This window comes from Bombina bombina, chromosome 4, assembly GCF_027579735.1.
Source record: "Bombina bombina isolate aBomBom1 chromosome 4, aBomBom1.pri, whole genome shotgun sequence".
NCBI classification, from domain to species: Eukaryota; Metazoa; Chordata; class Amphibia; order Anura; family Bombinatoridae; genus Bombina; species Bombina bombina.
The window spans coordinates 613,152,694-613,170,140 of record NC_069502.1 but is presented as its reverse complement, the minus strand read 5'-3'; the positions used below and the strand labels follow the sequence as shown (position 1 = coordinate 613,170,140).

Sequence of the window (17,447 nt, the reverse complement as noted above, 5' to 3'; positions counted from 1 at the left end):
GTTCTGAAGGCTTTACAGGCTCCTCCATTTGAACCTATGCATTCTTTAGACATTAAACTACTTTCTTGGAAAGTGTTGTTTCTTTTGGCTATCTCTTCTGCTAGAAGAGTTTCTGAGTTATCTGCTCTTTCTTGTGAGTCTCCTTTTCTGATTTTTCATCAAGATAAGGCAGTTTTGCTGACTTCTTTTCAATTTTTACCTAAGGTTGTGAATTCTAACAACATTAGTAGAGAAATTGTTGTCCCTTCTTTATGTCCTAATCCTAAGAATTCTTTGGAGAGATGCTTGAATCCTTTGAAATATTATGTGGAAGCTACTAAAGATTTCAGGAAGACTTCCAGTCTATTTGTTTTATTTTCCGGTCCTAGGAAAGGTCAGAAGGCTTCTGCTATTTCCTTGGCTTCTTGGTTGAAACTTTTGATTCATCAAGCTTATTTGGAGTCGGGTCAGGCCCCGCCTCAGAGAATTACAGCTCATTCTACTAGATCAGTCTCCACTTCATGGGCTTTTAAGAATGAAGCTTCAGTTGATCAGATTTGCAAAGCGGCAACTTGGTCCTCTGTGCATACATTTACTAAATTCTACCGTTTTGATGTATTTGCTTCTTCGGAAGCAGTTTTTGGTAGAAAAGTTCTTCAGGCAGCTGTTTCAGTTTGATTCTTCTGCTTTTGATTTAAGTTTTTTTCTTTCAAAATGAAAATAAACTTTTTTTTTGGGTTGTGGATTAATTTTTTCAGCGGAATATGGCTGTTTTTTCAAAATTAGCGACAGTAACATTGTAACACTGATATCTGTCAGGAATCCCTGAATATCCCTTGACATGTATATATATTTGTTTTTAGTAGACAACCCAAAGTATTGATCTAGGCGCATTTTGGTATATTTCATGCCACCATTTCATCGCCAAATGCGATCAAATAAAAAAAATTGTTCACTTTTTCACAAACTTTATCACAAACTTTAACACAAACTTTAGGTTTCTCACTGAAATTATTTACAAACAGCTTGTGCAATTATGGCACAAATGTTTGTAAATGCTTCTCTAGGATCCCCTTTGTTCAGAAATAGCAGACTTATATGGCTTTGGCGTTGCTTTTTGGTAATTAGAAGGCCGCTAAATGCTGCTGCGCACCACACTTACATTATGCCCAGCAGTGACGGGTTAATTAGGAATCTTGTAGAGTTAATTTTAGCCTTAGTGTAGACATCAGCCTCCCACCTGGCACATCCCATCCCCTGAACCCTCCCTAACCAGCCTCAAACAGCTCTCTTCCCTCCCCCACCTTACAATTGTCACCGCCATCTTAAGTACTGGCAGAAAGTCTGCCAGTACTAAAATAAATCTTGAAACTGATTGGCTGATTCAATCAGCCAATCAGATTTTTCCTACCTTAATTCCGATTGGCTGATAGAATCGGAATTCGAGGGACGCCATCTTGGATGACGTCACTAAAAGGAACCTTCATTCGTCGTCTAGTCGTCGTGCAGGAAGGATGTTCCGCGCTGGAGGTCTTGAAGATGGAGCCGCTTCTCGTCGGATGGATGAAGATAGAAGATGCTGCTTGGATGAAGATGTCTGCCGGTCTGGATGTCCTCTTCTGGTTCATCGGATGAAGACTTCGGCCCAGTGGGGTGAAGACGACTCAAGGAAGGGAGATCTTCAGGGGGGTAGTGTTAGGTTTATTTAAGGGGGGTTTGGGTTAGAGTAGGGGTATGTGGGTGGTGGGTTGTAATGTTGGGGGGTGGTATTGTGTTTTTTTTTTTTACAGGCAAAAGAGCTGATTTCTTTGGGGCATGCCCCGTAAAAAGCCCTTTTAAGGGCTGGTAAGGTAATAGAGCTGTTAACTTTTTTAATTTGGATTAGGGAATTTTTTTTATTTTGGGGGGCTTTGTTATTTTATTAGGGGGCTTAGAGTAGGTGTAATTAGCTTAAAATTATTGTAATCTTTTGTAATTATTATTATTGTAATCTTTTTTTATTTTTTGTCATTTAGTGTTTGTTTTTTTTGTAATTTAGTTTAGTTTATTTAATTGTAGGTAATTGTAGGTACTTGTAGTTAATTTATTTAATCAATTTATTGATAGTGTAGTGTTAGGTTTAATTGTAACTTAGGTTAGGATTTATTTTACAGGTAATTTTGTAATTATTTTAACTAGGTAGCTATTAAATAGTAAATAACTATGTAATAGCTATTGTACCTAGTTGCCTGTAAAATAAATATAAATCCTAAAATAGCTACAATATAATTATTTGTTATATTGCAGTATATTAGGGTTTATTTTACAGGTAAGTATTTAGTTTTAAATAGGAATACTTTCGTTAATATTTAATTTATTTGGTTAGATTAAAATTATATTTAACTTAGGGTTAGACTTAGCTTTAGGGGTTAATACATTTATTATAGTAGCGGCGAGGTCCGGTCGGCAGATTAGGGGTTAATACTTGAAGTTAGGTGGCGGCGATGTTAGGGAGGGCAGATTAGGGGTTAATACTGTTTATTATAGGGTTTGTGAGGCGGGAGTGCGGCGGTTTAGGGGTTAATACATTTATTATAGTGGCGGCGAGGTCTGGTCGGCAGATTAGGGGTTAATAAGTGTAGGTAAGGTAGCGGCGACGTTGGGGGGGCAGATTAGGGGTTAATAAATATAATATAGGGGTCGGCGATGTTAGGGGCAGCAGATTAGGGGTACATAGGTATAATGTAGGTTGCGGCGGAGTACGGAAGGGCAGATTAGGGGTTAATAATATAATGCAGGTGTCAGCAATAGTGGGGGCGGCAGATTAGGGGTTAATAAGTGTAAGGTTAGGGGTGTTTAGACTCGGGGTACATGTTAGGGTGTTAGGTGCAGACTTAGAAACTGTTTCCCCATAGGAAACAATGGGGCTGCGTTGGGAGCTTAACGCTGCTTTTTTGCAGGTGTTAGGTTTTTTTTCTGCCCAAACTGCCCCATTGTTTCCTATGGGGGAATCGTGCACGAGCACGTTTTTCCAGCTAGCCGCTACCGTAACAACGCTGGTATTGAGGGTTGAAGTGGCGGTAAATTATGCTCTACGCTCCCTTTTTGGAGCCCAACGCACCCCTTCAGACAACTCTAAATACCAGCGTTGTCTTAAGGGTGCGCTGGGAAAAAAAAAGCAGCGTTAGCTACGCGGGTCTTTACCGACAAAACTCTAAATCTAGGCGATTGTTTTTTTAAGACCCTCATATAATGAATACGTTAAGGCTGAAAAATTAGAAATTTGAAAAGTTTCATAAAAAGAAAAGAAAATTAACCTACTGTCAGAGCCATATTGTCGTAGTTTAATTCTTGTGAAAAAAATGATGGCTTTAACCATATTTTGTTTTCTTCTGTCAGTTTTTGAACACTACATTTTGAAACAAAACATGGCTAGCAATATCACTTAGAAAACAAGCCCATGTGGGAGATACAGCCGCACCAGGAAACATTTAACAGTAACCATATGTTTTAAAATAACAACAGATCTGAAGGATGCTTTCATTTTTTCCAGTTGGCATCAAATTTTAGAATGTGTTAATCTTCGCATGTAAAATTTTGACAAAATAGTTTGTGATCACAAATAAAAGCTGAGCAGAAGCTTAAAGGGACATGAAACCCAATTTTTTTCTCTTTCATGACTTAGGTAAAACATACAATTTTGAACAACTTTGCAGTTTACTTCTATTCTCAAATTTGCTTCAGTCTATTGGTATCATTTGTTGAAAGAGCAGCAATGCACTACTGGTTTCTAACTGAACACATGGGTGAGCCAATGACAATCGGTATATATATGCAGCCACCAATCAGCAGCTAGAACCTAGGTTATTTGCTGTTCCTGAGCTTTCCTAGATAAACCTTTTAGCAAAGGATAACAAGAGAAGGAAGCCAATTAAACAATAGAAGTAAATTGGAAAGTTGTTTAACATTGTATGTTCTATCTAAATCATATGACCTTACTGTCCCTTTAACAGTGGAACTTCAGGCAGACACACAAAATAAATGCTAGATAGAAAAAGATCAAAGAAAAGATTAGTCTGAGAATAACATGTAGATGTATTTTTTTAGTTTCATTAGATGTTTAAATATTGACAAAATAAGTGTAAAGTTTTAGTGTCTATAAAACAATGGGAGCTACCATGTTGTAACTTAGGTTACCTTCTCTGCTGTGGCCAATTAAAGAGAGTTATAAATAGGTCACTAGAGTGTACAGCGAATAGCTTTATGGAATATAACAGTGTTCTGCACTTCTATTTCAAACAAAAACTGAAAAGCTCACAATTTCAGAATGGAATTACAGGAAAAGGGGACAAAATAAATAATGAAAATATATTGCAAAGTTTTCTTAATAAATATGATTTATCATTTTATATTACCACCTCAAAGTGTTTAATGTCCCTTTAATTAAGGTGGATGTATAACCCAAAGTCTTTGTGTGCTTTTCTGTTCAAAAGTATGGGTTCTGCACACAAAATATTTTACACTACACTTCTGAAAATTACAATGGAATGTGTATTTATGTTTGTGTAGATATACATGCTAGGGATCAACAAATCCGGGAGTCAAGAGAACCAAATAACATGGTTTTCAAATATCCAACTTCTGGCTCCTAAAGGGATGTTAAACCGTCAGTTTCATTGTTGTATTATAATAAAGCACTAAGTAGCTGCTTATACCTAATAGAAAGCATTGCAATATGTATTATTCATATATTTATATGCATTTTGCCTTTTATTTATTTTTACACTACATTTGTGCAGTGTCTTTTACTTCCTGTCAGATCCCTACAAGGAGGAGGAGACCTTTGCAGGAAGGTTTATTTTAGCCTGATGTCATAAAACTTCTAGGCTAGTGAATAGACTAAAAAACAGGGAGTCAGATTTGCTTATTCCCAGAACTGACAGAGTAAAAACTTAGGTTTTCACAATTCTCCACACTGGGGCAGGGCTTTACTACTGAGAATGTTTAAGTGCTCATTTTTAAACAAGGCAAGTAAGTTGTTTGCTGGGAGGGGGTTTATTTTATTTTTTTACACATTTGTTCCTTTTTATGTTTCTTTTTATTTAACATTTTTGTTTTTATCACTACTGGCAGCTAGCTGAACACATCTAGTTAGCCAATCGCAAGTGACAAATGTGTGCAGGCACCAATCAGCAGCTAGCTTCCACTAGTGTAGGATATGTGCGTATTCATTTTCAACAAGGGATACTAGGAGAACCATAAAGTTTTGAGGAACATAGGTATATGTGTCTTCAACCTGGTAGTAAAAAAGTTTCATCTATGATTAAATTGTAATATTTGTTCACATTTGTTGGCCTTGAAAGAAGTTTAGGGGTAAGCAGATTGGATTGATACAAACTAACAATATACACGTTATTACGCTACTGTAAATAATTGCCTACAGATAAACGTTCAATTTCCATTACTGATTTTGATTTAGATTTTTTGCTATTTATCCATATAATGTTCAACATGTATACATGCAAGACTAGAGGTTTACTATATGAAAATAGTTTTTCGAAGGAATTAAATGTCGACTATTAAACATTAAATTCTACTGTGATAAACAAGGATTCCTAATCTATATAGATATAATTAGAGGATTTCTATAAATTGCTCAAATATATTCTAGGGTTCGATTAGGTTACTAAGTATTATCAAGCTGTATAACAGTGAATGATTTATCCTTTCATCTATTTACCTAATTTGATTTATCACTGAATGTCAAAATGGATTGTTTATAACTCTGATAGCACAAACTTGCTTCTCTTGCTTATATTACATTATATTACTCAGACTGATAATATAGGTATACATGTTATGAGGTTGATACTGGGAGGGGTTGCAATTTTGGTTACTATGATTCAACGTCTATACACTTTGCAAGCAACCATTAACTATATGGGGCATATTTATCAAGCTCTGTATGGAGCTTGATGCCCCTTGTTTCCGCTGCTCCATAACTTGTCCGCCTGTTCTGAGACCGCGGACAGAAATCAACCCGATTGAATACGATCGGGTTGATTGACACCCGCAAATCTGCAGGGGGCGGCATTGCACCAGCAGTTTACAAGAACTGCTGGTACAATGATAAATGCCGACAGCGTATGCTGTCGACATTAATCGATGTGCGGCAGACACGATACGCTACTTCGTATCATGTCAGCTCGCACATTGATAAATTGGCCCCTATGGGTTAACAAAACAACAACAGGTTTGAGGATGATGTTCGATTACCTCTGGTGACATGTCATGATTTTATTGGTTGTTTTAGCTCATTTGAATATTCATACACCTGTATTTAATGGTTACCTGTGACTGGCAAACCACAGCTTTGAGTACGGCACAAAGCCGAAACGCGTAAGCTTGCCAGCCAGAGGCTCTTCTGTGCATTGTGGACTGTCTTCCTCTTTTAACACTATGGAATAAAAGATACGTTTTATATTTTCCTTAACCTGGACTCCGTTTCTTTTTGGTTTATTACTAGGAGAACAAAGCACATTTGAATAAAAAAGTGAATTTAATTTGTACTTTTCTATCCCTTTAAGTTACATTTAGGGGGGGGACTGAAAGTGTTATAATATTGCAAAGTATTACAATGTCCTCACCTGACTACTTAATAATGCCACCCGGATGGCAACATTTTCAGAGAACACTGCAAAAGCATACCTAAGTAGGCTCAGGAGCAGCAATGCACTGCTGGGCGCTAGCTGGCGATTGGTGGCTACACACATATGCCTCTTGTTATTGGTTCACTGGATGTGTTCAGCTGGCTCCCAGTAAGGCATTGCTGCTCTGGAGCTGACGTTAACCCCTTTTCAGGGGTTAAACAAATAGTTATGTGCATGCAACAGTGCAATAATAAAATGCTTTAGAGCATTTTCTTTTTGCACGTCTATGTTCCTTTAACTCGATTTTCAACTACTATGATTACTTGAAAATATCAACTCTTCTAAAGGATTGTAATACTTCAGAAACATTAAAAAAAGATGCCTTTGAATGCTCTCACTTTGGACTATAGAGTTGTGTCTTTAAAGGGATATGAAACCAAAATGTTTTCTTTCATGATTCAGATATAGCAGCAATTTTAAGCAGCTTTCTATTTACTCCTATTATCAAAATTTTCTATGTTCTCTTGGTATCTTTATTTCAGGAATGTAAGCTTAGGAGCTCACCCATTTTTGATTCGGCACCTGAGTAGCACTTGCTAATTGGTGGCTAAATGTATCATGAAAGAAAAAAAATTGGTTTCATATTACTTCAAGCAACAGATGAAGCATTAAAGCCTGGGCTTCTTTTAGTAAGAGGCAAGGGAACAATTGTTCAATTATACAAATAACTAAAACTGAAGTACAGACAATATATCTAACTATAAGCTCTTTAACACACACACAGTATCTCACAAAAGTGAGTACACCCCTCACAAAGGGGGGGAAACTGAAAGTGTTATAATATTGAGAGAGAAACAAGAAAAAGAGAGAAACAAGAAAAAGAGAAAAAAAGAGAAAAAAGAAAAAAAGAGAGAAAAGAGAGAAAAAAAAAGAAAAAAAGAGAGAAAAGAGAGAAAAAAGAAAGAGAGAAAAGAGAGAAAAAAGAAAGAGAAAAGAGAGAAAAAAAGAGAGAGAAAAGAGAGAAAAAAGAAAGAGAGAGAAAAGAGAGAAAAAAAGAAAAAGAGAGAAAAGAGAGAAAAAAAGAAAAAGAGAAAAGAGAGAAAAAAGAAAAAGAGAAAAAAGAGAGAGAGGTGAGAGAGCTGTTTGGGAGGGATCAGGGAGGTGGGAAGTGACAGGTGGGAGTTTAATCCCTGCATTAAAAAACTATTACCCTTACCAGCTAACTAATTAGCCTCTTTTCATTCGAGAATTTCAAAAGTGTGGTACACAGTTGCGATTAGTGATTTCTACTTGCCAAAAACTAATTGCAAAGCCATGCATGTCTGCTATTTCTGAGAAACCCAAAGTTTGTGAAAAAGTTAACAATTTTCTAGTATGATTGCATTTGGCAGTAAAACGGTTTCATGAAATACACCAAAATGGGCATAGATCAACACCTTAAGTTGTCTGCTAAAAATAAATTAATATAAATAAATATATATATATATATATATATATATATATATATTTATTTATAATATAACCCAGTCTTCAGACCAACCCACCAGATGCCAGCTGCCTGGGTGCAAAAATATACCTCAAATATCGTCTTTCACAAACCAAAATAAAAATGTATTGGAACATTTTCGAGGAAATGCTGATGAAGGAGATTATGTACTAAAAAACATTGCAATAAATTTTTATTTTGGTTTGTGAAAGACCTGAGAGTGCAATTGTTTGTTACGATATATATATATAGCAATTCAATAAGTGCTGGACTCTACCTGTTTATTTTGCACACATGGAATCAGCAGAGTTACGTGCACTACCAGCGAGTGAAGGTACTATGGAGGATATCCAACCTGCTACTTTTTCCTATTCTGACCTTGATGCAGCACGCATCACTTCATTGGCCTTGGGATCAAGGAACTTTCTAAGAAATTCTGCTGAAGTGGATTCAAAAAAGGAATATGAAAAAACAAAGAGGAGACTGATTTCTCTAGAGCTGCACTCAGTCACGCTAGCAGAATATTACCGCATTAAAAGAATTCCTAGAGGCCTAAGGATAAAATTGAGACCCACCATACTGGCTAACCATGAACTGTACAGAACAAGATTTGAGAGTATACTTAACAAGTGCTCTTTTGATTTAATTGTGCTCACTGTAGAATGTCTGCAGTTAGAGATTGACAAACAAAAAGGATTGGTGCTGGAAGCCGAGCGGGGAATGGAAACAAAGTATACTTTGGAAATGTTGAAAACCACTAAAGAAGAAATTGATACATTGTTGGCTCAATATCGTTCAGATCTTGAGGAGAGGAAAAGATCTAAGTTTGTACGTGATGAGCTTGATTACACCAATCACCGGGTGTACAACTGGTCACGTGACCACACGTCAAGACAACGCGAGATACGCGATACACCTCACTGGAGGAGAATGCCGAGAGCGTCAACAGAGCAGGACAGACTAGCCGAAGGGTCATCCTCTGGGGAAAGTTTTTTAGATTCCGGCTCAGAAGGAGACACCGGAGGGGAGGGCGGAAGCACCGCCGATCCCAAAGAACAACGGATGTACACGCGGAGCTCCTGGAACCGAAACCGGCAGATGCCGAGACGTCAACAAGGAGGGAGGTTCCGACGAGGTATGCGGAAATGAAGGTAAACGCACAGCCTGACCACATTTCCCCCATACAGGACAAGGAGAGTCTAGTAATTAATATCTCGGAATACGAGCTAACCGAGACGGAACACAGCTTGCTAATGAAAGGACTTTCCTTCTGCCCTACTAAGGACTGTGACGAATTTGAAGTTGATAAAGATTTGTATAAATTTTTCAGAATGCTCAGGTTGAAAGCTATATATGGTAGCAATAATATAAATACTAATAATGTGTGTACTGAAAGCCAAATAAATGAAGGTGTTATGCAAACAAATCCCCTTGATCTGAAATGCCTTAATTTACATAAAAAGTCTTCATTCATACCTCCTACCAGTAATTCTGGTGTGGAAACTTTTATTAGGTTTGTACAACAGGATATCAATAACTTAATGAAAAAATTTAACTTAAATCCAGAGATGAAAAATTATAATCTTACAAAAGATGAACATGAAGCTATGTTGTCCCTAAAAAACAATAAAGATATTACAATAAAAAATGCCGATAAGGGCGGAGCTGTTGTAATATTAGACACTAAGTACTATATTCAAGAAATTTTACACCAACTCTCTGATGGAGGGGTATATGAAGTACTAGACCACAATCCTCTTGTTGAAATACAAAAAGAATTAAAAACAATTCTGGATAGGGCAGCTCAATGCAATACTATAACTAAACAGGTATTTGATTTTTTATATAAGAAACATCCTATAACACCAGTTTTTTATACCTTGCCCAAGGTTCACAAAAATATGTCATCCCCACCAGGGCGGCCCATTGTGGCATGCACAGAGTCCATTTTTTCAAATGTGTCAATTTTTCTGGACAGAATTCTTTTTCCAATGGTTAAAGAACAGAAGTCTTTTATAAAAGACACCAATGATTTCCTGATAAAACTAGAAAAAGTAAAAATGGAAGAAAGTTGGTTTATCTTTTCTCTAGATGTGGTTAATTTGTATACCTCTATCCCTCATGAGGCAGGCCTTGATACTGTGAGAAGTTTTTTGAATAATTGTAAATTGTATGACCTAACACAGATAGATCTTATTGATGATTTGTTAAGACTGGTTTTATACTGCAACTATTTTTTGTTTCAGGACACCTATTATATGCAGAAGAGGGGTACGGCCATGGGCTCCAATGTAGCCCCCTCATATGCCAATCTGTTCATGAGTGGCTTTGAAAATAAATTTGTTTACATCAATAAGTCATTCAATTCTTGTTGTAAGCTATGGCTAAGGTATATAGACGATATTTTTGGCATATGGGGGGGCTCATTGGAGTCTTTGACACAGTTTGTGGATGAAATTAATGCCTCAATGACAAACATCAAGTTTACACTTACATATTCATCTCATGAGATTAATTTTTTGGACACCACTGTTTATATACAAGATGATAAATTGAACACTGATCTCTTTACTAAACCTACAGACAGAAACACTCTTTTGAGGTATGAAAGTTTCCATCCGGAGACAGTGTTCAATTCTATCCCAAGAAGCCAGTTACTACGCACTAAAAGGATAGTGAGTGATCAGGACAGATTGCACTCTAGGCTACAATCTATGGGTAAGAAGTTTATTGAAAGAGGTTATCCTCAGGAGATTATAAATAAAAGTATCATGGATCTTGATAAAAGTAAAGCCAAACCTAAAACCAGAAATGATGTAAATAGATTGGTGCTCACTATGGAATATAGTCAGCGAAGCCAACATATTTTTAAAGCAGTAAGAAAACACTGGCATCTATTAACTAAATTTAATCCTGAGGTTGAGTCTTTCAAATTACCACCAATGCCATCCTATAGACGGGTGAGAAATCTAAGGGATAATCTAGTCAGAGCAGATGTGGGGACAACTAAACAATCTGAAATTAACTATTTGACTACTCCCAATAAAGGATGTTATCCTTGTCTGCACTGTGCACAATGTAATTCAGTTATTAGAGGTAAATATTTGGCCCAAAATGACAAACGTAAACAGTATACCTTCAATGGTCTATACACTTGTCAAACCAATTATGTAATCTATCTACTCAAATGTCCATGTGGCCTCTGTTATATCGGAGAGACCACCCAAGCCGCCAGGGATAGGTTTAGTCAGCATAAGGCATCAATTAAATCTAAAGATATGTCTCTGCCAGTATCTGCACATTTCACCCAAATGGGACACACTGTTAGTCAGCTGCGCTTCCAAGTAATCGACCATATCCCCACACACAGAAGAGGGGGTAACAGAGAACTTAAACTAAAACAAAAAGAAGTTTGGTGGATCAAGAAATTGAATACATTGTACCCTTATGGTCTGAATAGGGACTACGATCTGTATTTGTTTTTATAAATTTTGATAGGGTGTTATTCAATATGGTACCACTAGAGGCCACTAATAGAAAAAGTAATATGTATATTATCTTGCCTGGATAGGCATGGGTTAATTCAATTAAGGATGTGAGCTGAAATCTGATTGGTCATACTACCCTTTTTAAATGTGTGTTTTACTGTGTTTTAACTATGCATGATTAAGGACCATGTAGGTCCGAAACGTCGCTTTTTTATTGTTGTGATATCTCCAATAAAGAAATAATTCACCTTTAAGAAAATTGATGCAGTGGTGCTGTTACTTTCTACATATGGACTGTATCTGTTTGGGTTTTTGCTGATAGCCCATTGTAACGAGCACACAGCCAGGTTAAAGCAATTCAATAAGTGCTGGACTCTACCTGTTTATTTTGTATATATATATATATATATATATATATATATATATATATATATAGTTTTGATAGGTAAATAAAAAAGGCTCTATTTCTGTTTAAATTAAGGGGTATTTTGGGCACATTTTTCTCTGAATTTCCTGGTAGCAAAGGGGTTAACCTAATTATGTAATTATGTACAAGACATAAACAAAGCATAGATAACACAATATTTCAATTAAAACTGCTGTAAAAAATATTTTACAATAACGCTTTAGTGATTTTTCATTATAAACAAAAAATATGAATGTGTATCACAAAAAAAAAAAAAAATATTGTGACTGGGTTCATTTTTATTGTCCCACACAATAAAGATAAGCAGATCCCAAATGTCCAAGAATTGGCATCCTTAAGACTGAAGTTTGATGTTTTTGGCATCCTTGTCAAAGTTGTAGTCCTACATAAGTTTTAAAAGTCCATGTGGATCAAAAATATAATTCTAAAAAGAATCACCATATTTTCTTGTGAAAAACCCAAATTAAGGGGCCTATGTATCAAAGGTCTTGCGGACTTGATCCGACAGTGCGGATCAGGTCCGCAAGACCTCACTGAATGCGGAGAGCAATACGCTCTCCGTATTCAGCATTGCACCAGCAGCTCACAAGATCTTCTGGTGCAACGCTGCCCCCTGCAGACTCACGGCCAATGGGCCGCCAGCAGGGACGTGTCAATCAACCCAATTGGGTTGAATTGTGGCGATTCCTGTCCGCCTGCTCAGAGCAGACGTACAGGGTTATGGAGCAGCAGTCTTTAGACTGCTGCTTCATAACTGCTGTTTCTGGGGAGTCCTCAGACTCGCCAGAAACACGGGCCCACAAGCTCCATACGTGTTGTCCTACATATGTGTGTTTAATTGGCAGAATATCACCATCGTATATCGGCTGCACTTCATATAATCTTTAGTAATGTCACCTTTACTGAAAATTGACAGTTACGCAGCTTAAAATAGACCAAAAATACACAAATACACGTAAAGCTATAGGCAGCTTATAACTTGCAACTTACCTAAATGAGGAAGGAGGTCGGTTATCTTGTGTCCTGGAAGATGAAGATCCAAACAGTTTTCTGATGTCTTCTCTTGGTGTAAAAGGCCTTTGCGTCCCCACTGTGCTAAGGGCATTTCGTGCCTCATTAACTATTTTGGAACTTGCTGGTTTGGATGCAGGTAGTTTGTAAAATGGGTCTGATTTTTTATCATGGTAGGAATGCATTGTCTATTATAAAAAAGTAAAATGTAATTAGATATAAACAAACACAACTGTATGAATTAAATGGTAAATATAAACACAGGACATGTGTCAAAATGTGGCCTAATTTGCAATTTTCCAGTTACCCTAGAAGATAATCATTAAAGGAACATGGAACCCAACATTTTTCTTCTGTGATTCTGACAGAGAATACATTTTCCAAGTTTCCAGTTTACTTACATTTTCAAATTTACTTAATTCTCATAGTATTAGTTGGAGATACCTAGGTAGATCGTGTGTGCATTTCTGAAGCACTAAATGGAAAGCGGCTACTAAGTGCTTTTACAAAATTTATAACAGTTGTAAAACCAATGCCATATATTGCTCCAGTCTCATGCTCACTCCTGCACTTTTCTACAAAGGATACCAAAATAATGAAGTGCATTTGATAGTAGAAGCAACCTGATGCAGAAGAGAAAAAAAGCACAATCTGTAAAAAATGGTGACAAAACCTTCTTTAGATATATCAGTGAAAAAAGAAAAACAAACGGAGGGATAGTAAGACTCAAGACTGAGGATAGAGTAGTGGAAGGAGATAACCAAATAGCAAACTGTATAAATGATTACTTTTGTTCAGTCTTTACAACAGATGGTAAAGATAGTGAGATTATTTTAAGGGATATTACTTGAAATGATAATGTTAGTAGTATTTTTCTTTTTACAGAGAAAGGGTTTTAATGGCTTTTTCAAAATTAAAAGTAAATAAGTCTGTGGGTCCAGATAATATCCATCCAAGGGTTCTAAGATAACTATGATCCGTGATAGCTACTCCATTAGTAGATCTATTTCATTAGTCACTGCTAACAGGAGTTGTTCCAACGACTGGAATATTGCCAATGTAGTCCTTCTTCATTAAAAGGGTAGTAGAGAAGATTCTGTTAATTATAGGCCAGTCAGGTTGACCTCAATTGCAGGGACAGCATGGTTTCACTGCTGGAAGATCATGCCAGACTAATCTAATGGATTTCTTTGACCACGTAACTAAATTAATAGACCAGGGAAGAGTTGTAGATGTTGCATATCTAGACTTTAGCAAAAGCAGTTGACAATGTCTCACACAACAAACTTATTCACAAAATGTATTGCCTTTTAGTAGATGCTAAGATTGTTAAGTGGGTAGAATGCTGGATTAAGGATAGAAGGCAGAGAGTTTTAATTAATGTAGTTACAAAAAGTGGTCCCCAAAGGGTCAGTTCTTGTACCCGTTTTGTTTAACATGCTTGAAATGACCAGGGTTAACCAACCCTGCACCAAACCCTTGTTTGGCAGGGAAAGGGTTAACAGATCCTTTCCACCTTAACAAATTTGTCACAGTCTAGCCACTCCAGGCAAGTCTGTGACTTTGTTCAGTTCAGAGTGTTAACAACACTCTGTAGTCTGTTCTAGACCTAGACAAAAATGCCCCAAACTACCCTTTAATGCCACCCACACTAAACTGTTTCTAAGCTGCTACCACTTAAGATTTATTATATGGGAAATCTTAAAGGGACACTTAACCCAATTTTTTTTCTTTCATGATTCAGATAGAGCATGCAATTTTAAGCAACTTTCTAATTTACTCCTATTATCACATTTTCTTTATTCTCTTGGTATATTTATTTGAAATGCAAGAATGTAAGTTGAGATGCCGGCCCATTTTTGGTGAACAACCTGGGTTGTTCTTGCTGATTGGTGGATAAATTCATCCACCAATAAAAAAGTGCTGTCCAGAGGCTATTTCAAATAAAGATACAAAGAGAATGAAGAAAAATGTATAATAGGGGTAAATTAGAAATTTGCATGCTCTATCTGAATCACGAAAGAAAAAAATTGGGTTCAGTGTCCCTTTAAGGAAAACCCAGACTAACAAATCAAATCCCAGAATACAATTTAGTAAAAAGATAATCTAAAAAACACAGTATTAATACTACCAGTCTCTTTCAGTAACATGGTTCAAATATTAGACAAAGCAAAAATGTAATAAATGAATATTTATTATGAGCAAAAAACAAGTCACAGTGCATTATTAATAAAAATATGTTAACAAATAGAATTATACACAAGCAAACATGTCATAAAACGACATGTCATAAAACCCTGAGTCTTTGTCTGAAATTATATAACATCTTATAACTTCTGTTATGTATATCTAGTTTATATATACACAAATAGGTAATCCCTTTGTGATGTCATAAGGAGTATTTTGATACCAAAAACCATATTGCATTTTTATGGTTCTGAGGCATTATGACTTAAAAGTATATTTGTTTGGAAGGTTGGTTGTCCTGTCAGTGACCTCAGGTTAGTGCCTGGATAAAGGCTCTGTGTTCCATCACTCTCTGTGCATACAAGTTGGGGCAATAAACTGACCATAGGCCACAAAGTTCTCTCTTGTGGATCTTGCAAACTATTTATGAGGGCTCTGGCTTATCTAAGGTAAAAACAAATTTCTTCTGAAAAAACCCCAAATGTTTTAGCACACAGGCTAAAAAATTAACTCTTTAACAGCTAAATCATGAGGTTTTCATGACAATGTTTATCAGTGATATTGAAAGTGAGCTTCAGGGGAAGGTTTGTTTGTTTTGCTGATGATACAACAATTTGAAACAGAGTTGAAGTTCCAGGAAAGGTTAATCAAATGAACAGTAATATTAAAAAAAACTGGAGGACTGGACAAATAAATAGGATCTGAAATGTAATATTACCAAGAGCAAAATTATGCATATAGGATCCAAAAACCTAAAGACCAATTATAGTCTCAATGGAACACTACTGTCTGTAATGAAAGAAGAATGGGATTTGGGAATTATTATTGCAGATTATTTAAAATTTTATAGACAATGCATCAGTAAGGCCAGTCGAATACTTGGTTGCATTGGGAGAGTTATTAGTAGCAGAAATAGCAAGGTTCTTATACCATTTTACAGATCATTAGTTAGGCCTCATCTGTAATACTGTGTACAATTCTGGAGACCATATCTTCAGAAGGATATAAATAAACTAGAAACTGTCCAAAAGGAGGGATAACTAAAATGGTACACGTTCTAAAATATAAAACGTACAAAGAAATACTCTATGACCTAAATATGTATAGTTTAGAGGAGAGAATGGATGCTGAAAGCATTTTCCACACACAAAAAAACAGATGCCAAAACAAGGGATCACAATCTTAAATTAGAGGTTAGCAGATTCAGGACAAAAGGGAGGAATATTTTTTTTTACAGAAAGGGTGGTGGATTCATGGAATAAACTTCCAATTTAGGTGGTAAACACAAAGACTGTAAAGGAATTCAAAAATGCCTGGGACATGCATAAGGCCATCCTAAGGAAAAAGTAACATGTAATATGGGTAGACTTGATGGGCCTTTTTAGTTCTTATCTACCATCAAATTCCATATTTCTAATGGCTGAAGCCAACCGCTGAAGAGGTAGAAAGCAGCTTGAAGGAGCTCCTACTACATAATACTTTTTGGGGTTATATACTACATATTTCTGAAGAAAAGGTAAAAAGTTTGGACACTACTCATCTTAGGATATCTAAGTGAAGTTATTTGCTAACAAGTTCAAAGTATTTCACATGTTTGCACGCCTAACCTATGTCCTCCAGTGAAACCAGTTAGAGGCCTTTATCACCGCACCTACTGTTGTATTACAGATTTGATCAATGGTTTCCAGATTTTAGGCTGCCACACATCCCCTCCCCCCCTCTAGGTGGGTGGGGCACCGCCAAGACCTTTGGGTTTTAAGCTGGGGCTCGTAGTTCCCTAGGCTAGGTGTGGGGTATCTAATCCCAGTTTGTTTCCTAGCTGTCGTGAATTCATGGGTGGCAGGGCTACTTTAGTAAAGTTCTTAAGCATATCACTACCTGAGTTTCGCTACACACATGCTCAACCCTCTGCAGCCCATTGGCTATTTATTAGCTCTATTTAGTAATAAATAGGGCTAATAAATAGCCAATGGGCAACAGAGGGTTGAGCATGTAATACTACAAGGGAGCTTAAACGTTTGCATGCGCAAAGTTCATTATTGTGCAGCAGATCCCTTTGCGCATGCGAACATTTTCTCTAAGCTCCCTTGCTTGTGATGTCACCTAGCGCCACGTCATCACTGGAAGTGAAGTGCCTCCACTAGCTCCTGAGCGCTGTCCGAACGCAGCCAAGATGATACTTCTGATAGAAATGTTTCTACAAGGATGGGACTGAGCTGCTAGAGTGAAAGTATAGTCCA

General features: G+C 36.7%; 1 protein-coding gene across 1 annotated transcript in view; it reads right to left on the bottom strand.

Annotated features, from left to right (window-relative positions):
- ARMC2 (armadillo repeat containing 2) overlaps positions 1 to 17,447 on the bottom strand; it is a 349,446-nt gene that overhangs the window by 314,211 nt on the left and 17,788 nt on the right. The window contains exon 2 of the mRNA XM_053710618.1: positions 13,000 to 13,208. Within this exon, the coding sequence (XP_053566593.1) occupies positions 13,000 to 13,205 (206 nt within the window). The 5' untranslated portion in view covers positions 13,206 to 13,208. The remainder of the gene's footprint in view (positions 1 to 12,999; positions 13,209 to 17,447) is intronic.